The 21,298-nt window shown below is 47.8% G+C and overlaps 6 protein-coding genes across 6 annotated transcripts; 3 read left to right on the forward strand and 3 right to left on the reverse strand.

Annotated features, from left to right (window-relative positions):
* Positions 1–143: 143 nt before the first annotated feature.
* F5147DRAFT_606059 (retinal short-chain dehydrogenase reductase) lies at positions 144–2,260 on the reverse strand. Its single transcript, XM_041432339.1, has 11 exons — positions 1,977–2,260; positions 1,806–1,916; positions 1,657–1,758; positions 1,509–1,604; positions 1,379–1,455; positions 1,243–1,328; positions 1,107–1,191; positions 1,012–1,057; positions 893–962; positions 586–841; positions 144–532 (listed from the first exon to the last, which is right to left on the reverse strand). The coding sequence occupies exons 1-11, from the start codon at positions 2,065–2,067 to the stop codon at positions 437–439; spliced, it is 1,116 nt and encodes a 371-aa protein (XP_041297331.1). The 5' UTR covers positions 2,068–2,260; the 3' UTR covers positions 144–436.
* A 2,268-nt stretch (positions 2,261–4,528) lies between these two features.
* Positions 4,529–5,984, forward strand: F5147DRAFT_675437 (uncharacterized protein). The gene has a single exon (XM_041435914.1). It carries the CDS (start codon positions 4,581–4,583, stop codon positions 5,910–5,912), a length of 1,332 nt encoding a protein of 443 aa, XP_041297332.1. The 5' UTR covers positions 4,529–4,580; the 3' UTR covers positions 5,913–5,984.
* Positions 5,985–6,329: 345 nt separating this feature from the next.
* Positions 6,330–9,224, forward strand: F5147DRAFT_385790 (glycoside hydrolase family 16 protein). The gene is made up of 16 exons (XM_041429529.1): positions 6,330–6,589; positions 6,644–6,700; positions 6,763–6,938; positions 6,996–7,086; positions 7,143–7,328; positions 7,378–7,486; positions 7,580–7,595; positions 7,646–7,716; positions 7,768–7,838; positions 7,893–8,129; positions 8,180–8,230; positions 8,281–8,463; positions 8,516–8,539; positions 8,589–8,699; positions 8,748–8,917; positions 8,968–9,224. Exons 1-16 carry the CDS (start codon positions 6,467–6,469, stop codon positions 9,059–9,061), a joined length of 1,770 nt encoding a protein of 589 aa, XP_041297333.1. The 5' UTR covers positions 6,330–6,466; the 3' UTR covers positions 9,062–9,224.
* Positions 9,219–10,973, reverse strand: F5147DRAFT_385822 (uncharacterized protein). The gene is made up of 4 exons (XM_041429530.1): positions 10,537–10,973; positions 10,361–10,489; positions 9,911–10,306; positions 9,219–9,861 (listed from the first exon to the last, which is right to left on the reverse strand). Exons 1-4 carry the CDS (start codon positions 10,792–10,794, stop codon positions 9,388–9,390), a joined length of 1,257 nt encoding a protein of 418 aa, XP_041297334.1. The 5' UTR covers positions 10,795–10,973; the 3' UTR covers positions 9,219–9,387.
* Positions 10,974–11,640: 667 nt separating this feature from the next.
* On the forward strand, positions 11,641–13,963 carry F5147DRAFT_758433 (uncharacterized protein; the record flags this gene model as incomplete). The annotated part of the gene is made up of 15 exons (XM_041440405.1): positions 11,641–11,681; positions 11,738–11,798; positions 11,848–11,886; positions 11,935–11,949; positions 12,008–12,420; positions 12,476–12,560; positions 12,615–12,704; positions 12,754–12,810; positions 12,859–12,925; positions 12,973–12,993; positions 13,052–13,153; positions 13,201–13,250; positions 13,298–13,433; positions 13,489–13,538; positions 13,586–13,963. 15 exons carry the CDS (start codon positions 11,641–11,643, stop codon positions 13,961–13,963), a joined length of 1,605 nt encoding a protein of 534 aa, XP_041297335.1.
* Positions 13,964–17,988: 4,025 nt separating this feature from the next.
* On the reverse strand, positions 17,989–19,163 carry F5147DRAFT_834066 (uncharacterized protein; the record flags this gene model as incomplete). The annotated part of the gene is made up of 5 exons (XM_041443895.1): positions 17,989–18,602; positions 18,660–18,878; positions 18,928–18,996; positions 19,043–19,095; positions 19,151–19,163. Coding segments are annotated over 5 exons (525 nt in total), but the record flags the coding sequence as incomplete, so codon positions are not given.
* Between the last annotated feature and the right edge of the window lie 2,135 nt (positions 19,164–21,298).

Here is a 21,298-nt window from a genome sequence, read left to right on the forward strand (position 1 = left end):
CTCATCTTAGCATCTGACAGTCTATCGGAATTCGGACGTTCCTGTAGCGATATCAACAGGTGCGTCGGAGTTGAGCGTGTTTCGACGGCTGGACATTTCTGCAGTTGTACAATAGTGACGGCGGGCCTCTTATTCCACAACAGGGCAATTGTGATATTCCTGTAGGAACATAACAGCCAGGGATTAATATCAAACCCACAAAATACACAGCCGGGTTGCACATACAAGTAGTCTTCTACTACTTGTTCAGTTAAGCTTCGAAGTCCAAGGCCTTGATCAGACATAACCCATCAGGGAAATGCCAGTAATATTACCACTGCACAGCCAAAGCTGCAAACCCAATAGTAGAACTTTGACAGATCATAGGAAACTGATAATCCGGCGGCTGTGTCCAGTATATTGCTGCAGTGATATTAACAGCGCCGGTACAGTGCCCTCAGTCTTTACCGTTAGCAACGAGAAGATCTACCTCATCCGGCCTGCGTGCTGTTACCTTCGTAAAATTCCTCATAGAATAATCAGCTCCGGAGAACTGGTTCGTCGTCAATCAGTCAATCAATCCTCATACACGATAAGATAACAAACCTTCTGGCAAATATCCCTAAGGTAACTGGGTATCATCCTAACCACCGGTGAAAAATTCGTGTAAAACGGCAGAAAAATAGTTTGGGACTGCTGTGCATCAAGTGCAGTGATGATCGCCTTCACTACTGTCACCGGCGCGATGGATGGTACAAAGAACTGGAAGAAGGGGTTGGATGGCAGTTGGACAGTGGAGAATAGAGGGGTTAAAATGTGTCCTGGACAAACGATGGTGGTACGAATCCCCGGCGCATCATACCTAAGAGCGAGATAAGCATGGCACAGTATCGTATGTAATTCATATGCGTACACTTTGTCGAGCTCGTAACGCAGAGACTCATTGATGATCATCAGAGCTGCCTTTGATGCATTATAATCGGCTACAAGTATATGTCAGGGTAGTATTGGAAGAAGCTTCTTGAAGCTCACCCATCCGGACACAGCCAACGAAGCCCACAACAGACGACATCGTCACCTAGGGTGGCAATTCATAACATTTCACCCTGACACATGAAGAAACTTACAATATGACCAGTTTTGTTTTTGATCATTCCCGGTAAGAACGCCTTCAAGGTCCAGAAATGGGCCAGGGTATTCACACCAAATGTCCTTCATGTTACAACTAAGCTTCAGCACTCAAAAAAATGTAAAATGACATACTGGTATACGTCCTCTGGTTTGAGATCGATGATGAGTTTCCCTTGCACAACGCCAGCGTTGTTGACAAGCATAGTGGGTTGCCCGATCTATGATGCAAACTTGAACATATGTCACCAAAAGACACAAGACAATATACCTCGTCAATGATCTTCTTCGAAACGGCCTCGACCTCCTCCCACTTCGAAACGTCACATTGGTAATAAACGATGTTGTCTAGTGACAAAATTTGCATTGAATAGAAAAATATATAGGAGAGGGTGGCGCACAGTTTTCAGTTACTATTGGTTTGACATCAAGTACAACCACCGTGACGTTGCGGACAGCGAGAGTGTTTGCTAACAGTTCTCCTACTCCCGAAGCGCCTATATTCGTCTTAAGTCATGGAAGCGCTCGATGCAATAATAAGGGTCGTACCTCCAGTGATGACCACAATCTGTTCGCTCCAATCTAAGGGTTTAGGTTTAAAGAAAAAGCTCCCTTGATTGCGATACAGCTGTGAGATCCACTTCAAGAGCCCTGCCTGTATGTTAGTATCAGAAGCGCTCGTATTTCTGAGGACGCACAGAAAGCAGAAACAGCTGCGCAATATATGGATGGAATGAGCACGACTGGATTTACGAACTCGTAACCTTGAAAAATATAGAATATGGGTATGAAACACGTAAAGAAGGGACCTGTGGATAGACAACACATTAACGCCTAATCACGGGGATACGGATGACAAGTGCACGAACTGAAAGCTGTCTGCGACAGAACTTTGACAACCATGTCGATATCTACGCTGTCATAGATTGGCGCAGGATCGTAGCTGGATGGTGCGCTCATATTTAAGTCGGCCGGAATGGAATATATCTTGGTGCCAGATTACAGTGGGTGGCTGAGAAACTCGATGATACGGTAAAGAGATAGAATAAGAAGACAAGCAAGCGGCTGTACGGCACAGCCGATAACAGGAGAGAGAACGTTGAATGAGACTCCGTCTGATGGGCAGTGAGAGGGTTGTATGTCGTTTCAGCCTTAGCACCGACCGTGAGATGATTTATTGCTTGTTGCATCAGCCCGTCACTGATTCACTGTTGCGGGTCACAGCCATAGGTTGCAAAGTTTGAAACGATACACGAGTGAAGGACGACAGTTGAAGCGCAAGGTGAATAGAAGTTCGAATTCATTCGAGGAGAATATTAATCTGATGGAGACACGATAGTTTTTTGATCTTCAGACGCGCCATGCAGGCTCTATGGTTCTAATGGTACTACGCCTTGCAGACTCCAGAAGCTTTTGCAAGTCATCCCCATGTGTCTTCACGCGTTCCATTATGTATCCACTTGCATACCATCGGAGCTCGTATTAACGTTTGGTATACTATTCTGTTTGGTAGTCAGTTCATCGTCAACTTGAACATCTCTTCTCTTTACCTCCATCCCCGCGTTTTCAGTCATTCATTAGACAGGTGCCCGCCAGCCATTAAATTTGATAACTAGCATCAAGGGCGTATTCATCCAGGGACACAGTACGTTCGCGCTCTCAGAATCCTGTTGTGTTTCCTCATCCAGTCAGAACGATATTAACTATATTTATAACTGGCACAACAGATGGGGGTTGAAGCAAGTCGCCCTCCGGCTACTGCTCCCATCGGCTCTTCAGAAAAGTCAGCGACTAAGGTCGCAAATACCGTTCATGCTCCGTGCGCAACCGTGACTGCTGTCAACGCAGCCACCATTGGCGAGATTACTCCGTGTCATGTTAAAGCAACTTCCGTGAGTCGCTCGCCGCTTCGACATGTACCTTTATCAGGTCCTGAGAATCTGCAACAGGGGGCCGATGCGACTACGTCTAGGAACAAGGTCGGGTACTTTGATGCTTCGACTTTGAGATGACTTAATCAGGATAACCCACAAGGCATTCATGCATGAAGACAAGACTACTGTTATTGTGCCTATGCCAGACCATGTTCGGCTTAACACGTCCAGCACGGTGGATGCCGTGAGCACCTTCTCTACATCTTACCCTGAATTACCGCATCTTGACTTTGATAAGACCGGAGCCACTAGCATAGAGGTATGAGTTTCTAGAATATTTGAAATCCTCGGAATTTCAACATTTAATATGTTAGACATTCGGTTTTGATCGCGCATCAGTCACCCGCCAAGAGGTTAGTTTCGCTCACGGTCGTTGCGGGACTACTTTTCACGCCACATGCTTACAGACAAAATGCAACCAAGACTTTTATGTTCCGGAACCTGTACTACTAGGACCTCCGTGTACACCGGGGAATGGAACTGTCGTCTTCACAGCCTCCGGCGCACCAGGGGTAAGTAACTGTGATCGTTCATCCTCATCTTATCTTACAAAGTCTAATCTTTGCAGAATATTACTCCTCCGCCGTCAATCGAAAGACAATTATCTGTCATACCCAAAGAGGAATCTGTGCCTGTTGAACATGTCCGTAACATCAAACCAATTGGTGCCTACGACGCTAACATTTACTTCAGCCGGCCAATAATTCCCTAGACTCAATTTCATCTGCAATCATTCCCGAATCATTTGAAGCATCAGAATCACAGTCTCTTAGTCGTGTACAGCAGCCATTCGCAAATGTTCTGTCTAATATCACCCAGCGACGTATCACCACCGCATCCACAGAAATCAGTTTGTCTCCTTGCAAGAACAGCATTATCGTGAGTGTTCCTAGTTGCCGGTTTTTCTGATATTCGCCAATCGAATTTCAGATGCCCGATGTAGCATCTACAAATAACATTCCTTCCGTCCTTGAATCCGACACTGAACACAGCATGGAGAATACCGACAGGACCTATACAACTACTCCTATCAAGACCGGAGGCCCAGAGGTGCCTGTTGCTGTTACATATGCGGACGCCACAAACGTAAGTTGTTATCTTATTGTTTTCTCCATCCGCGGGGTTTTACAATAAAAATCACAAATATAGTTAGCCGCACGATATCCAGACCTAGCCTCTCAGATCCTTGTTTCCCCACTGCGGCAGCGTACCACACGTCAGGAACTTGCCCTGACACCCGAACATGATTTGATTGAGGAGGACCCGCCAAACAAGCGAAGGCCCCGTCGTCACCGCAGGCACAGGAGTAAACGTTCTCGGGACAATCAAGAAGAATCGCAGCAACAAAGTCGAGGATCCTTGCGGACCCCGAGACCCGATCCTTCTCCATCCCGCCACAAGGATCTCAGTCCCGTTTCTGTATTGGTCGATCCGAAAGGGACCTCTGGATTTCATTCCGTGCACGATTCTCGGCAGCCAGTTTGGTTGGTCGATTCTGCGCTGTCGAATCCATCTGTGAAACGTGCCCCGTCGTTCCAGATGAATCGGCATACGGCTCCAGCGACACTACAAGAGAGAACGCGCGACTACCAACGAGAAAGTGGAAACACGGACTGGAACGCTCCCGCGGCCGAAATTCAGGCTTCGACTTTACCTCCTATGAGATTTGCAACGCCGAAACGAGTTCCTATTCAAGAACAACACAACGCTATGCTTCTACAGAGCGAAGAGCGTGCTGGTGCTACCCAGGCTATGGATCTGGCGACTGCTTCTATAGGGCGACGTTCTAGTAACGCGGAAATGTTGCTCACTGAGCTGTTTCGCAAGGCGATGGAGACAAGTAGCCCCTCTGCGACGAAGCATAGTACTCTTCGGCAATGTCAAGCTGAAGGGCCAGATTCTATCAAGGCACTCGTAGCAGAGACTGCACACCCAATGAATCGGGCGGAGAAGATCATGGAGGGAGACTCCCCTCGGGTCAAACTGCCAGCCCCGTCGACGCCTTCAGTGAGGACCTCTCCTAACCCTACACGCAAGTCCCCAACGGCGTGGATGGAGGAAGATCACACTATACGCCAGAGTTACACACCCCCGGGCGCGCGGACGCAAGACCACACTTTACGCCAGAGTTACATGCTTCCAGCAGCACGGACGGAAGAAGATTACATTGCACACCAGGGTCACTTGCCCCCAGCAGCACGGACGACGGAAGATCACGCTACACCCCAGAACTACAAGCCTCCTCACCAGCGCCTTAATAAGAACAAGTATAACACGATAACTACGCAGAACTTGAAGCCGCATATCCACCACGCTCCTTCGCTGAATAGGCATTCGAACCCTTGCACGCCGCCTTCTCCAGGTGCAATTGAGTTACTAGAAAGAAGTGAACGTATCCGTCATTTAGAACGACTTCTTTCAAGAGAGCGTGATCTGCCTATCAACACCCCCGGGCTTACTATGCCGTCACCCAAGCCGGCCCAGATGCTGCAGCCCATCGGACCGTGGCGAGCTTCTGACGAAAAGGCGTTCCATGAGCGCGGTGCGATCAGTCCCGGTGCTAGCACCGATCAGTCCTTGGATCTCGTGCGCGTAATGCAGGCGATGGGCTTGGACATCTCTTCAAGGAAAGATACTTTGGCTTCGCTCGGGAATGGCAAACCATCTGGCTGTCTAAGTATGGTGGAGCATAACAGCTTCGATGGCGTGCGAAGGCAGTCAGGTACCACGATGGAGAATGCCGTCGTGCGGAATGACTTTGCACGCGCGGTTCGTTCACAGGGCTGGAGGTCACCACGCGGAGGCGGAGGATATAGGAGTGTGAGCGGTGAGTCATTGGAGACGGACTTACAGTGGACACGCTATACATAGATGACGGCGAAGGTCCTATGTAATTACTTTGACTCATCTTGCGACCTCCATAATTGACGCTGGTAATCTCACGTTGGTCCGTGCATGTCGTATTTGGGGGGATGCACTCAATCAATCAATATGATATGCACGTGTGGAATGATTGAAGGACAAAATTTGGTAGCGATGATGCAGATCATATACGTTGGTCACGTGCGGGTAAGTGTGTGAAAACTGCAACCTTGTTTCAGAACAGAAAGTCTATTTTCGGAGATTAAGTATATCCAATTTGGAAATGAAGTCTGCTGCGTCCTTTTGTTGAATATTCGGTTCTGCCTTTGTGCTCTTGTTCAGCTAAGAGGATCCTCAGTACTAGTAGGAGATTTCCCATTAACAACTTAAAACCGTAATAGAACCAGGCATTCGTAAATTTAAGGTCTTCTACTTGCCTCTTCGGTTTCGTGATGAAGGAATAAAGTTTTGTATGTACTCCGTTAATCTCAGCACCTTCAGGTAACTATAGGCTCAAGCGCGTGGTAACGCCACCTTCTACATTCTTTCTACTCCCAACAACCATGGCGTATTCAGCAGGCAGCGGAGACCTCACCCTTTCTCCAGAGTCGAAGGCGAGCTTGTTGCCTCGTAATAGACACACTCTTTCGCAGTCAGACAGAGTACAAAGTTTTACAAGTATATCGGTAAGCTCCGTCCGTCCCACTGCGGTCCATGATCGTCTTTGAGCACGTTTATAGACAGAGTCACCGTACACTGCTGGAGCAGGTTCGAGGTTGGCTACAATATCAGACCGTGTATGTGGAGCTCTCCTGGATCAACCATACGCGCCCAAGTTGACTGACTGCATGATTTGCAGTTTCATTTATCGCCGGATCCTCGTGAATGGGGCTTGAATTTATATAACGATTGCAAGGAACCCGACGATGACCTTCACAATCCCAACGTCAGGGATCACAACACTTGGGGTCCTGATCGCGGTCTAGCAAATATCGGTTGCCTGCTGGTTCTGGGCATCGGGTTAATCACGCTTTTGTGAGCGTTCTCAGTTATTCAAGTGTTTTGCATTCGACTGAACTTGGATGCTTGCAGCGCTGGATATCCAATAATAACTTATTTCACGGGGACTACGCTATCGAATCAAGGCGGCTTCAACCTAGGAGGAATAAATGCAAGTGGACAAGTAAGTCTTCTTATTATCTTCGAATTTCAGTAATGCAATGGCATTTCGCTCGTTAGATACCACAAATTCCTGGAAATTTGGGCCTAATCGACACCCAAACCCCCAGTAACGTGTTTACCAAGCCCTCCTGGAATGGTGGACCGGACTTGCAGCTCGTCTTCTCTGACGAGTTCAATACTCCAGGAAGAACATTCTGGCCAGGCGATGATCCATACTGGGAGGCGGCTAATCTACATTACTGGGTAAATTACTTCAACATTGCCCATGCTAAGGTGCTAATGGTCATCCCAGCAAACGAACAACCTGGAGTGGTATGATCCCGAGGCGGTCACCACACAAGATGGCTACCTTGTAATAACATTGTCTCAAAAGGAAACGCATAACCTAAACTATCAGGGCGGTGAGTACTTGATAATCTACGATGCTTCTAGGCTTTTTTTAAAATCTTCATTCCTTGTCCAATTCTCAAGTTGCTTATACCTGTTCTTAATAGGCATGATATCCACATGGCAAGTACTCATCTGGCCGGCATCTGGTGAACCGTCTCATTTGTATACAGGAACAAATTCTGTTTCACCGGTGGATACATCGAAGCGTCCGTCTCATTACCTGGTGTGAACAACATAGTTGGTAAGAGAGCATGTCATGATCATGGCCATGCATAAACAACGTGTACCACAGGATTATGGCCCGCTATCTGGACATTAGGAAATCTTGGTCGAGCCGGCTATGGCGCAAGCTTGGAAGGAATGGTCGGTCATTTATCCTTCTCTCTGTTCTCTGATTGGTTTGAGCATGGTTCACAGTGGCCATATACCTACGACGCCTGTGACGTCGGTACTGCACCAAATCAAACCTTCAACGGCCTTCCGCTCGCGGCTACTCAAGGCGGAGACCCGACCGAAGGCGGGGTCTTGTCTTTCCTCCCTGGCCAGCGGCTCTCGCGGTGCACTTGCAAAGGCGAGTCTCACCCAGGTCCTATGCATTCAGATGGAACATTCGTCGGGCGCGCCGCTCCTGAGATCGACATGTTCGAGGCACAGGTATGGTTCAGTTTATGCATTAATCGAACCAAGGATCTGACAAATCCCAGATCACGGGTGACCCTCTTACAGGTCAGGTTTCCCAGTCAGCACAATGGGCTGTATGTGTGCGATATCTTATGACCTAAGGCAGAGCTCACGCATCCCTCAGCCTTTCAACGCTGGTTACATCTGGCTAAACACAAGCAGTAACGAAATAATACCAAACCCGTCGGCCACAGTTCTAAATACCTACATTGGTGGAGTGGAGCAGCAGGCTACCTCCGGCGTGACAACCACGAATCAAGGTTGCTATGAGGGTGAGACAGGGTGCTTTTCGGTATATGGTTTCGAGGTTCGTTTATGACATGACATTATTGATCATTCGCTGACTGATCGTACTTCAGTATGTTCCTGGCTTTGAAAACGCGGTTGGTATTTCCCAAAATATCAAAATACCATAAGTTAATTGCTCCACAGTACATAACATGGATAGCCAACAATGAAGTTGCATGGACCCTGAACGTTGCTGGCATGGGACCGGATCCTACTGTCAACATCTCCGCTCGGCCCATACCGCAGGAGCCAATGGTATGCCCTTTTGCATTTCAAAATAGTCACGAGCTCACTTTTTTCTAGTACATCATCATGAATTTGGGAATGTCTACTAATTTCGGTACTGTCGACTTGGCTCACCTGCCCTTCCCTGTGCACATGCGTGTGGACTACATCCGTGTATACCAACCATCAAACGCACGGAATATTGGGTGTGACCCGAAAGACTTCCCAACAGCAGATTATATTAACACGTATGTTTCCTGCTTATTCGACTTGATGGGGGAATTCTCATATCTGTCAGGTATATTGAGGCATACACCAACCCAAACCTTACCACTTGGAAGAACGACTATAATCAACCTTTCCCCAAGAACTCATTCTTAGACCAGTGCTAGTTTTTTTGCCTGTCATTGTCGACCTATCATCACGTCTGCGACGTTGCTTCTCTTTACCCCTTTGCTGTATCGGTACAACTGCATCTGACTTCAACACATTCCCCTTTCCCATCCTCACATAGTCACCTATAGCTTGTTTGCATGTCGCTTTTCGTCCATCGTCCTCCATGCATGTGGCCTACTTGGCCCCATGACTATTGTTGCTCATCTATTCGTCCTACAACGCGATTCCACTGAATCCACCTACTGCATCATCATTCGTTTGGGTAACAAACCTATATATGTCAATAGAAATAGCATATTGTCTGTACAAGAACTAAGACAATTCATACGCCTGCAAGCTTCGATGGCTCGCTTGAAGTGCGCGGTATCCCTATACCAGGTAAAAATGAGCGTCTGTTGAGAACGAGACCTTTGAGTGCGCGTATCTCGCGGCGAATTTCGTCCACATCGGTGTTATTTGTTGTGAGCGAGCCGCCGATGCCGCGCATGTGGGTCCCGAACGCATATGTTTGGGTGGCGATGTACCCGGTGAAATCTGCGAGTGTTTGAAGGGTTCGTTGTGCAGGGCGAAGAGGTACTGTTTCAGTTTTGGAGAGCGGAGGGGCTGGTGCGTTATGGGGAAGCGCTGCTTGTAAAGTGTCAAGGGCGACGATCATGGGCGGAGGGGGTGATATTGGTGGAGGAATATATGACCAGAGGAGGTGAGAGGGGTTCTCAGGGATAGACGAGGAAGAAGAAGATTGCGGTGAGGTGGAAGTGAATAGAGGGGATTTGTTGAGTGTCTGCCAGAGGTCATTCTGTATGGCCATATAAGTTTATGACGTCAAAGGCAGATAAAGTACGGACCTGACATTCAGCACCTCGCTCTCCCTTCAACCATGGAAGCTTGGCTTCTAGATGATCAAATAGGTCCCCTGTCCTTATTCCCTCGGTACTTTCCTTCGAACGAGTCAGTTCCTCAATAGCAGAGCGTAAAATTGAGACGTTTGAGGTGTCACTAGCATCCTCGTCATCAATGTCTGCCTTGCGGCGACATGCGAGGATATCATCTAACGAATGACAGTCTGCGCACTCTGGCTCCTCTTTATATAAAATGGGTTTTGGTAGGTTGACAAAACATTCCGCTTGCTTCTCCTTGAATGTAGCGAGGGATTCGTTGAGACGGAGCATGAGTCCGGACTGGTGTGCACGGAGTGCACGGCGAGCGTGGTAAGTTTGGGAGATTCTCGGTAGCAAGAACCGCTTCGAACGAAGGTCAGCCGTGCTTTAATATGGAGCGATGAAGCGAAGACTCACGTAGTAGATGAATAGGACGAATGCAGAGCTACCGGCGAGCCATGTCAACACACGCGCAATTCCAACAAGCATATTTGGGAGATTGGATGGAGGAGGCTGGGGATATGTCCGTGGTGGTACTGGTGGAGGCTAAGTGCTCATGAGTGACTTGAATACACGCCAGCTTGATCACTTACGATTTCCCGGAGTAGTGAATAGATCTCGTCTTGCCTAAGCCCCTTCTCGACAAGGAACGCATGTTTAGAGGTATCGTCTTGCGAGCGGATATGGGGAGTTGATAGGAAAGTGCGAGCTCTTGCTATAAGTTCTGAACGGTCGACGGACGGTTGCGGGGTTTGATCAGGTTTGATTTCTGGTACTGACTGTGGCAGCTGTTTGTCCGCATCACTTAAGGAAGCTTGCGTTGAAGCCTCAGCTTTCTGATCTGAGTCCATATCACTGGCACGGGCTGCCGGAAGGGATGTCACAGTACTAATTAGAGTAACCGACGGCAAGTTATTTGTTTCTGAAGTCGTGGCCAAACAAACTGGCTAAGCTTAACGCGAACGTTTTAAACGAGTCGTGACCGGACTACAAGTTACTGCAATACTCCAGCTTCTTTTGTTGCATGTCGCGTCGTAATTTAATGTTTTAAAGTCGCCTAATAACGCACATCATTAATGGATCGATAACTACAAGATAATTGTACGTCTTCAAAGGGCTTCGGATTCCAGTACGACTTCCACAGTGGCTTCCACTGCTCTGGCACCAGGCAATCATTGAATGGGCCAACGGGTTTCCATCATCTCATAGATGAAGTCGTCAGCGGGCCAGGTGAAATTGACGGGGCACTACAGCAAAACAAACCTTTCTATGTCATGCAACATTGGTCAAATGATACTGGAAACCTACCCTCGATGAAGTACATGGACTCATATGATGAACTACCTTGTGTACGGACGCTGGGCAAGCCTGGCCACTAGTACTCATATTCGACTAGACTGTTGGATAGCTTGTAAAACATCAACTCAGGTGGCCGGATGACAAGCGGCATGTCTGGATGGCTGAAAGGCCTCCCCGGCCCATCCTGTAACCGAAATGCAAGGTTAGTTGACCGTTATGATATACCAGCAAACCGTTACCACCGAGATATCTCACAGTTATAGTTAGGATAAGGAACTTCCTGGGTTTCACGCGATAAGGCCTGACAGGGCATATGACCTCATCCGTTATCGCCTAACGTACCAGGTGAGAGAGTATTAAAGGAGGATTCATAGTCTTGAGAATAATCATTTTTTACTATGGGTGAGATCCAGCGGAGAGTCGCCATCATTGGCGCCGGGTAAGTATCGCTTTTGACTTGATTCTACACCAACTGAACATTTGGACCGCGCGCAGTGTTGCCGGGTTGACCCAAGCTATTGCTCTCAAAACCAAACTCAAATTTCACAATTTCACAGTGAGTGCATTTGTGCAATGAGTGGTATGTTCGCTGAGTATTTTGATAGATATTTGAGAAAGGATCTGAAGTCGGTGGAGTGTGGAGGGTACGTTTTTGTCATGTACCAGACATTCTCCTGACATTCTTTCCACAGGCCAATACATATCCTGTACATATTCTCAACGACTGAAACTGTAACACATCATTCACCTTGATGATTCTTTTAGGGATGCTCGTCGGATATCGACATTCATTGGTACAGCTTATCAACAGACCTTTATCCATACTGGAACAAGTCCCATGGCCTTCAACCGGAGATTCAAGCCTACTGGATTGAGCTCTCAAAGAAATATAATCTGTATCCGCACATCAAATTCAACACGAGGGTGCTATCTGCAGAGTGGGATGATGTCAAACAACAGTACACCGTCATCGCGGAAGATATCTTTTCAGGCAAAAAGACGACGAGTGTGGCCCATGTCGTAATATCCGCCCTTGGTATTTTGGAGGCCCCAAATCTGCCATACGAGATCCCTGGAGTTCGGAAGTTTCAGGGAGCTTCATTTCACTCTGCACAGTGGCCAGGCTCAATGGATTTGCAGAATAAGCGTGTTGCGGTGATTGGAAATGCCTCTTCCGGGTGAGTTATATAACTTCCGCGCATTCATTATGTGGTGGTTTAGACATATGACAAGAGCACAATTCGTACCATCTATATCTGCAGATCCGTCTGTTGAAGTGGTGAACTTCATCCGCACCCCGACCTGGTTTCTCACTCGAGTAAGAGCCTTTATACTACGTTCAATGACTCAACAACTAAATAAAACATTCAAGCCACATGTTCCGTACTCGGACACCGCGAAATGGACTTTTGCTAATATCCCCCTGGTGATGCGACTACATCGAGCTTGGATCATGTTCTGGGTCGGGCCTCCTGCATTACAGAATTGTAGCTTGTTGACATTTCTTACAGCTCGTTGCTCCCCTCCACTTGCCTATGGGTGATAAAGCTCTCCAGAAACAACGTGACGTGAGTCAGGTCGCGAGACTGGGTGTTTGATCTAACGCCTCTACTTAGGCGATGACGAAGTACATCCTTGATAACACACCGGATAGATATCATTCTCGTATGATACCTGATCACCGTACGTGTTTGATCAGGGAATCTCGTTTGTGCTCACATGTTCTACAGCTCCAGGTTGCAAGCGGACTGGTTCGTTGGCAGTAGTCAAACTTGCACGATATTTCCTTTTTCATTTCATTCCATGCAGTCGCAGACAGTGGTTTCCTGGAAAGTCTCTATCGCTATAACGTGACACTGCACTTCGACGGAATCGCCGAGATAGTGGAGAATGGCATCATCACGAAAACCGGTGTGTGGGCCGTCAATGATATGATCACTTTCCTCACATCAGTTGAGGTGAAATGTTGCCATTTGATGTCATTGTATACGCGACCGGATTCATCGGCGTGAGTTGCTATACATGATCTAACATTCCATTGGATATCAACTGCAGAAACAGGAGCGGTACCCGATGCACGTTCGTGGCTCGAATGGAGCCACTGTCCAAGGCTATTATGATGCGCATGGTGGCCCTACCGCATACATCGGGACTGCGATTCCAGACACACCAAACTTTTACTTGATCAATGGTGAGTTCAGAGAGAGCGTGCTGTTATCAACTGTCGCCTGAGGTAATAATCACAGGACCAAATACTGGAACACGAATATCGGCGTTGTTCATTACAGAAGTGCAAGTAAGTGCACCTTGATTTTTGGATCTTTTTACTAAGTTTGTCGCAAGGTTGCATACATCCTTCAACTCATAGAGCCGGTCCTTACCGGATCTGCCTCATCTTTCACTATCAAAGCTACTCCCACAGATACATATAACGCCAAGGTACAAGAACAGCTCTCTCGCTCGGTCCACGTACACTGCCACTCTTGGGCGCGTACGAACGGTACAGACAAAGTATTTTATCCGTTTCCTTGGCCTGCGACGGTTTGGTGGTGGTTCCTTCGTAGACCGAATTGGGATCATTATATAGCAGTCGGCGCCGAGAAATGGGTATGGGCAAGGCGAATCAAGGCTGTTAAGAAGTTTTTGAAATGCAGCGCAGTCTTGACGCTATTGTGGTCATACATCCGCCTGCGCAGCGGATATGACACGACATGGTGGTGAGTCTATCATTGTTCTCTATGCCTATCGATTAAATGATCTCTATCTTTAGGTAAGCGATTACCGTGACTTGTGGCTACTTCAGTAAATTCGCCCTCCGTCTTTGAGGTGCTATAGGTTTACGAGGCACATCATAATCATGTGAAGTAGAAACTGGACGACTTGTCTCCTGATCTTACAATGAACATCACTTGTGTGTGGAATTTGCACTTCGACAAAAAGTCGGTGGAGAGCAGTGATATGCGCGCGCGCATTCCGTATCAACCATTTTCAACTGACATATTGCTAGCGAGTGGATCGGCCGATTTCACAACGCGGATATGGGAATTGGACACTGGCAAACTCATTCAAAATTACTTGCCAGCGGACGCGATTCGATTCTCGCAAGACTTGAGGAAGCCCGCAGTCAAGTCAGGTGCAAACGGTCATTGGTTTTGAAGTGCGGGATGTCCGAGCCCAGAAATTAGATCTCATCACAGCTAAATGTACTAGCTGGGCAATATCACATGTGCCCATGTCGGGGACAAGACCATCGTCGCGGCTTCCGCTTTCAATTTCGAGGATGACGTCGAGTTGGGTTATGGCCACCACAAACCCCGCTCTAGAGCCAAGACGATCTACGAGTTTGATGCATCGACGCTAGAGACTGTCGGAGCTCCCTTCGAAGGGCAAACCGACAACATATCTGGTCTAGCACTTTCATTCGATTGTGATCATCTCGCTAGCGCTTCTTGGGACAACACCATCAAGCTATGGGCCTTCAAGTCTCATCAGCTCCTCGCCTCATTCGACCCCCTCACCCAATTCACACCAACTAGCTTGAACGAAGTGGGAAGACACCGAGATTTACATCTGGGGCATTCCACTCGACATCCTCCCGACTGTCTTGCGTACACAAGAAGTGCAGCCTAATGTATACATACACGTGCATATAATTATCTGTTCGTGCGCTAACATTCTCTTTCAGACAAGTGCAGCTAAAAATCCTCGCCTCGCTGATTTACTCGATGTATGTGACCAACTATTCACCCACACCGCTCTACTCAATGCCATTATAACAGTCCGACGCAGCACGTTGGGCCCTTGTCTGCTTCCAATAGTCTTGTCCTTCGATCCAGCGCGTTTCAGCTGGACCGTTAATCGCAGACACTTACTTTCCCCTCCGACCGGCTTACGTCACGGCATTCAACGGATGTCAAGGACTGACGCTCCAGAAAGCCGTGCTTGGCCTCCGCACGGATTCGTTGGGTTTACAACGAGGAGAAACAATGCGACATCAATAATTCAGTCACAAGTTATACATTCAAGGGCACTCCAATTTCTCTATCCTAAAATCTTCATTGCTCGAGCAGCAGCAAAAATTGTTCAGAAACAAGTATTTCCGCAAGGAACTACTTACATGTTGGTGCCATTAATCACACGGCACCAATGAGAAAGCAAAAAACATGACTCACGGCAGCTCATTTCTCACACATATATACGTAGTAAGGCTACCACGCCGGTGAGTCAACAAATTCTGGATGGAACTACTCATACTCACCTCATCAAACTTCAGGTCCAGTACTGGCACGCAGTCATAGCCATGACAGCAATCTACCTTTGAGTTGCAAAGGCCGTCCTTTGAATGGCATTCAGTGTCAGCAGTGACAGTCATAGACATTGTCAAAGCAGCAACAACGGTGAGGACAACTCGGGAGGAGAGATGCATCATTTATAAGATGTGATATGGAATCTCGGAAATAAATTGGTAGGAAGACAGGGTACGTTTATGTCCTAACACTATCCTGCGCAGAACTTATAACAGATAACATTTGCCATGCCAGCAAATTGCTGACGGAAATTTGTGGAGTAAGCACCTCGCCTAACGCAACAAACTACTTATGTGTTGTGTGGCAATTAACCACACTGCACCGATGGGGAAGCAGAAACGCGAGTCACTGTATATAGTCCATCCGATCCCACGAGCATAGAGATGGTCCCTACCACGCCGGTGAGTCCATAAATTTTGGATCAAATCACTCATACTTACTTCTGGGTGGGCTTCGTTTGGCATGCATACAGCGCCAAAGCAGCAATCCTTATCTGTGGTGCAAAAGACGCCAGGGTATTGGCATTCACTGTCAGCACTGACAGCCATAGACACTGACAGGGCAGCAGCAACGGCCAGGATGACTCGGAAGGAGAGACGCATTATTTGTGAGATGTGATATGGAATCTCGGAAATAAATCTGAAAGGGGGACCGTAGGAATACTATGGCTTGCTTTAAATATTTCCTGAATATTATTTTGTGCAGACCCTATCCACCTGAAATCCACTTTCAAACATGGACGTGTCGTTTACAACGCCAGCAGATTGCCAGCAGATTTCAAATTTGACTCAACTATTTACGGTATTTTATTGCAAGGCAGAAGAACAGGACCCCTGAATATAGGTGGGGCCTGGTCCCAGTTATCTGAAAATTGATGTTCGGATAGGTGGCCTGGCCAGGGATCCGGAAACGAAAAATCTGTCCGTGCGGGTGGATCAGGCCTATCCGAGCCAAGGCCGCTCAAAAATGTCCGTTAGCACTGCTCAGAGGCACATTGTCAATCATGTGGAAGTTTGGTACTGTGTAGATACATGCATTAGATGCATAATCCAATCCACTGCCTGTGAGTGTCTCAACACACAAGGTTATTGGTAAGGTGAGGTGCACATTGCATGTACAGGCCAACGTCAGTCCCTTCTAGTATCACCACCGCTTACAAGATTTGACATAGGTCGAAGAATCTTGCCCAGATGTATGTGTCTCAACGGTCAATTATTGCAATTTCCGTAAGGTGTGCTCTTTACACAGCAAACCTATGTATCATATAGGAATATTAGTGTCACCTCGCGTCTAGAATTTATGCCGGAATGAAAATCTATCAAGCTCATGTTGTCAGCCTTTACTCGTGGCTTGGACAGTACAACTTGTTCTCAACGCGATCCTGAGCCCACATCAATCCATCGATCGGTAGGGCCGAACAATCCTTTGCCGTTTCCCAAGCTTCAAGAGAGCAGTCTCTGACATGAGTATTGCAGCACTTGAGCATGGAGTTGAGGACTCATGCTTCAGTGGTCGGTGCGCGATTCACTCCAATTTTATCTGATATTGCATGACACCCTTTTTTTCTCAATGCGCAATACCTGTGTCCATATTTGAATCCCTCGAATGGTGCGGGTGGCTCGAGCTGTCGACAATCCGTCGGATTACGAGGCCTCATGCGCACGTCTTCAAAGGTGTACTGCACTCTCATACTCTCAGAACCTTCAAGCTCCTAAAAGTGATGTCAATGCGGAAATATGATAAAGATCATTTCCCAGTGAGCGTTCGGTATTATCCAGACTGGGTCTGCCTTGACTCAGCCTTCAATTCTTTTCTGATGGATCTTTTGTCTAGAGTTCATTGACCACAGGCTAGCATCTGTGGCTCGCCCCTCGTGCCCAGCCGAATAGCTTTTGTAGGTAATCGGGTGAGTCAAGCACATTTCCTACTTCAGTTAGTCCCCTCAAGAATTGGAGCAGATATTGAACCCACACGATGAGAGCTATTGAACGTAGCGACAATGTATGTTTGTTCTGGCAGCAACCTGTCAAGGATATTAACAGCACCAGTGAATGTTTGATATTACCAGCTCTGAGCGCCAACGATCACCAATCATGCCGAAATGAGCGTCTCGCCCACCAGACGGTTGAACGTTAGATTCTATTCTGTGGGATCGGAGCCACCACGCGCTGCACTGACTTATCATGATGAACTTCTCACAATGAATACTGACAGAGGACCACCCGCTCATCCTGATACTTCGGAAGACAACACAGACGGTTCTGCCTTCAATATGCTTGTTCTCTTGGACCTCGTCCCACTTCTCCCAGAACCATCAGCCACATATGTAGCAAGCTTTGGTGCCAGATAAGAGCATGCTTTTGTGTCAAAATTGACGCCAACGCAGTGACTACGCAAGTTCGAGTCATATACCTCCGGTCACCATTTCTCCCTCGCATCCTCCAGTCGCTGATCTAGTATTTCAGCGCGCTATTGACGTCTGAATTTTTTTTTCAAAGGTCAGACACGCTAGGGGAGAATCTCGATGTGAATGGCAGTGCTGACACGAGGTGCTGTATAGAATGATGCCGCTAAAGACTTGAACCGCTGCACGTCCTGCCACTGTACAGTCTGTACAGTCAACAAGAGATGTCTGAATGCGGAAGGGCTCTGATTGCACACGCGCACCATACCTCACATTCAGCGACTTCTGCGCAACTCAAGCTTTACAGATGGAGGACGGGAGGTTCATGATTGGTTATGAAGGAAAAACTCTCCAAATAATCTAAAGGATGTACTGATCAATCAATCACCTATCAATAAAATACTGCTTCCAGTGAATGAAGATATCATAACAAGTTCGACGATATGACCGAAGTGTTCGAGAGACATTCAAAAACGCGCTAGCAGCAGACACAAGACTTTCCTCCTCCATGTTCCCCAGGGTCTATATGGACTGCTGCTGCTTCCTGGTGTTGTTGCTGTTGCGTGTCAGGGTCCGGTTCGGCAGTATCGAAATATTCATCAGGTACGATGTCTGGGTCTGGGCCAGGAGCACCCGCAGCAATATTACGCTGTAGATCTACGCATCAGAAAACCAGGATACTCTGATAAGAATCGACCTGACCCACCTCTTTAGCTTTCGTGAATGGAACATCGACAACAGGCGGCGTTGCATGATGGGGTGACCGGGAGAATAGGTGTCGTAATTGAGTTTTGACAGCGACTGGTGGTGAGGTGGTGGGGGGTGCAGGAGCAGGAGCTTCTTGAGGCCTCCTCGTTATAGCGAGCCTGAATCGTTTGAAGCGCCCAGGGCGTTGTTGAAGTCTTGGCCTGGAAATCTGAGAATGCTGTGATGAAATATGAGCGAGAGAACATAAGGATAGCTCTTGCACGCACTTGATGCGTTCCATAGAAGAAATTGGGATCTGCATCATAGCCATCTTGTTCTTGGCCGGGGATCTCTGCCTGCATAATAGTCAGTATCGAAAGAGGTAAGGAAAGAGGTGCATACACCAAGAATACGGTTGTTGTCCGCAGCGAGCGTGCTCCATTTCTCCTTGAACTCTGAGTGACATGCGGGTGAGCATGATAGTCATGGGTGACACGACGGAAGACTTGCCGTTGGACCAATCGAGACAGCTGGCCTTCGCGATGTCGTCGATGGCGTCCATCATGTATTTGCGTGCTTCGAGGGCTTCGTCGAGTTTACCTGCCGAAAGGAATGCCTGGCACCGTTTCTGGTGTGTAGTTAGCAACAAGGACTCGAGATCCCAGCCGAAGAGCTAGACAAAGCACTAGGTTATGGAAAGCATTATATATGCATCATGTCGACGCACCACGGTCAAGTCCTGGTATGCTAAATGAATGTATTTTGATGAGAAAGCGTCTGAGTTAACAGCGGCAGTGAAGTGATCAGCGGCTTCGTCGTGATGCGCGCTATCAAAAGCTTTGCTTCCGAGCTGAACACGTAGATATGTCTATTGTGCGAGTTGAAAAGATCAGGATTGATGATCGAGCGTGGCTACATGATACTCACTTCCACGACATGACGCGCGAGAGGATCGACATTGGGACAAGCGACAGCCAGGTCTTTGATGAGCATCATTGCTTCCTCGTATTGATCTGCGCTGAAGAGTACGATAGCCTGGAATACAAGATGAGGAAGAGAGCATGGGAGACGAATTGAATGTACCTTGATCAGGAGAAGAAATTGGTTGGTTTCTGAATTTTGGTTGGTGAACATGGATGCGACGTCAAACGCTATCCTTGCTTCCCGGACGTGGCCTTTCCCGCAGAGGGCGATGCCTTTGGAGATGAAGCCTAGCAATGATGGCCGAATGTTGATTGACTATGTCACGGATTAAAGTTAGCCAGAGGACAATGATGGGTGGGTCCATTTCACCTTGATTGCATCCTCGAGGGCGTGGTCCAAGTCGTGCTTCCGGGCCATAACGAACGAACGATGGGCATATGAAATAAAGTCGTCAACGTTGGTGTGGACATCTTGGGTGAGGAGCTGTTCGGCGATAGACAAGTCCCCAGTTATACATGCATCGCGGGCTGTTGTGATGTCAAGGATCTGCACGAAGGATGCTCGAATTGCGTAATTAGAGTCAGAAATGGAAACTCGCCTTTGAATGAGCGTCCTTTGGCATTGCCCACTCTGAGATCTTCCTATCTCTATCTCCGCTGAGGATGTGCTTGCCGTCCACAGAGAACGTGACACATGTCGCGGGAGACGAATGCTGGAAGACGGCGATGGTTCGTTGATCCGAGAGCCGCCAGAGACAGACATGCTTGTCATCAGATGCAGAAGCAACGACCGTGCCAGCAGGATGAATGGCAATGGCGTTGATATCGTTAGTGTGGCCTTTCCAGGGATGACCGACCTGCTGCCAGGTTGATGTGTCCCACTCTCGTATGGTGGGATCATCTCGATCACCTGCTGAAAGAAGGCGTGTGCCATCGGGCGTCCATGCGAGTGACATGTTCCATCTGCCAGTGTGACCTGTCAAAGATGTGACGCGTTCCCTTGTGCCTGGATTATAAATTTGGATATTGTAGTATGTTGCGATGGCAAGAAGTTCACCAGAAGGCGAATATCGAACGCAGTTGACATAACTGTCACACTCGATTGGATCTCCTTGCATCTGCCACGTTTTGGTACTCCAAAACTTGACCGTGTCGTCCCATGAACCAGTGGCCAGCACCATTCCATCCGGAGAAAAATCCACAGAGCTGATCCGACCAGAGTGGGCTTTGATGGGTTCGCCAGTTTCACCGTGCCAGACGATGACTTCTCCACCATCATCACCACTTGCTATTATTTGACCATTTCGTGACACCGCCAATGCCTGCACCTCACTGCTATGCCCTTCCATCTTCTTCAACACAACACCTATCTTCAAATCCCAAAGACAAAGTGTCTTGTCGTTCGAACTCGTAATCATTCGTCGTTTATCGGGGAACACTGCGACTGCCATTACGGAGTCCTCATGATCTTCAAAAGTTCGAATGGGTGTGGTGCTCGGAATGAGCTGTAACATTTTACTGGAGGTTAATGGTGTTGAGCACGACCGAGGGATTGTGGGTGTCTTTCTCTAAGTTACAGAAGTGCGCGTATTGTGCGTTTTTATGTTGCTTCACCACGCTAACCATCCTCGCTTCCATAGACGCCCAAGACACGAGGCAGTTCGGCAGGAATGCTCCCAACCAGTCATAAACGACTGCACTGGCTACATGCGTTCGACATTTGTCTTCACAGTTT

Source organism: Suillus discolor (genome assembly GCF_016758755.1).
Source record: "Suillus discolor strain FC423 chromosome Unknown F5147scaffold_7, whole genome shotgun sequence".
Classification (NCBI taxonomy): Eukaryota; Fungi; Basidiomycota; class Agaricomycetes; order Boletales; family Suillaceae; genus Suillus; species Suillus discolor.

What these genes read in the sequence shown, in the direction of transcription:
- F5147DRAFT_606059 (XM_041432339.1), bottom strand. Translation starts at nt 2,067, where the DNA reads ATGAGCGCACCATCCAGCTACGATCCTGCGCCAATCTATGACAGCGTA. An exon ending in ACCAATAGTAACTGAAAACT is followed by an intron (nt 1,456 to 1,508) that starts GTGCGCCACCCT and finishes TTTTGTCACTAG; the next exon opens with ACAACATCGTTTATTACCAA. An exon ending in CGAAGAAGATCATTGACGAG is followed by an intron (nt 1,329 to 1,378) that starts GTATATTGTCTT and finishes TTTGCATCATAG; the next exon opens with ATCGGGCAACCCACTATGCT.
- F5147DRAFT_675437 (XM_041435914.1), top strand. Translation starts at nt 4,581, where the DNA reads ATGAATCGGCATACGGCTCCAGCGACACTACAAGAGAGAACGCGCGAC.
- F5147DRAFT_385822 (XM_041429530.1), bottom strand. Translation starts at nt 10,794, where the DNA reads ATGGACTCAGATCAGAAAGCTGAGGCTTCAACGCAAGCTTCCTTAAGT. An exon ending in ATTCACTACTCCGGGAAATC is followed by an intron (nt 10,490 to 10,536) that starts GTAAGTGATCAA and finishes ATGAGCACTTAG; the next exon opens with CCTCCACCAGTACCACCACG. An exon ending in AGCGAGGTGCTGAATGTCAG is followed by an intron (nt 9,862 to 9,910) that starts GTCCGTACTTTA and finishes ATGGCCATACAG; the next exon opens with AATGACCTCTGGCAGACACT.
- F5147DRAFT_385790 (XM_041429529.1), top strand. Translation starts at nt 6,467, where the DNA reads ATGGCGTATTCAGCAGGCAGCGGAGACCTCACCCTTTCTCCAGAGTCG. An exon ending in TGGCTACAATATCAGACCGT is followed by an intron (nt 6,701 to 6,762) that starts GTATGTGGAGCT and finishes CATGATTTGCAG; the next exon opens with TTTCATTTATCGCCGGATCC. An exon ending in CCATACCGCAGGAGCCAATG is followed by an intron (nt 8,700 to 8,747) that starts GTATGCCCTTTT and finishes ACTTTTTTCTAG; the next exon opens with TACATCATCATGAATTTGGG.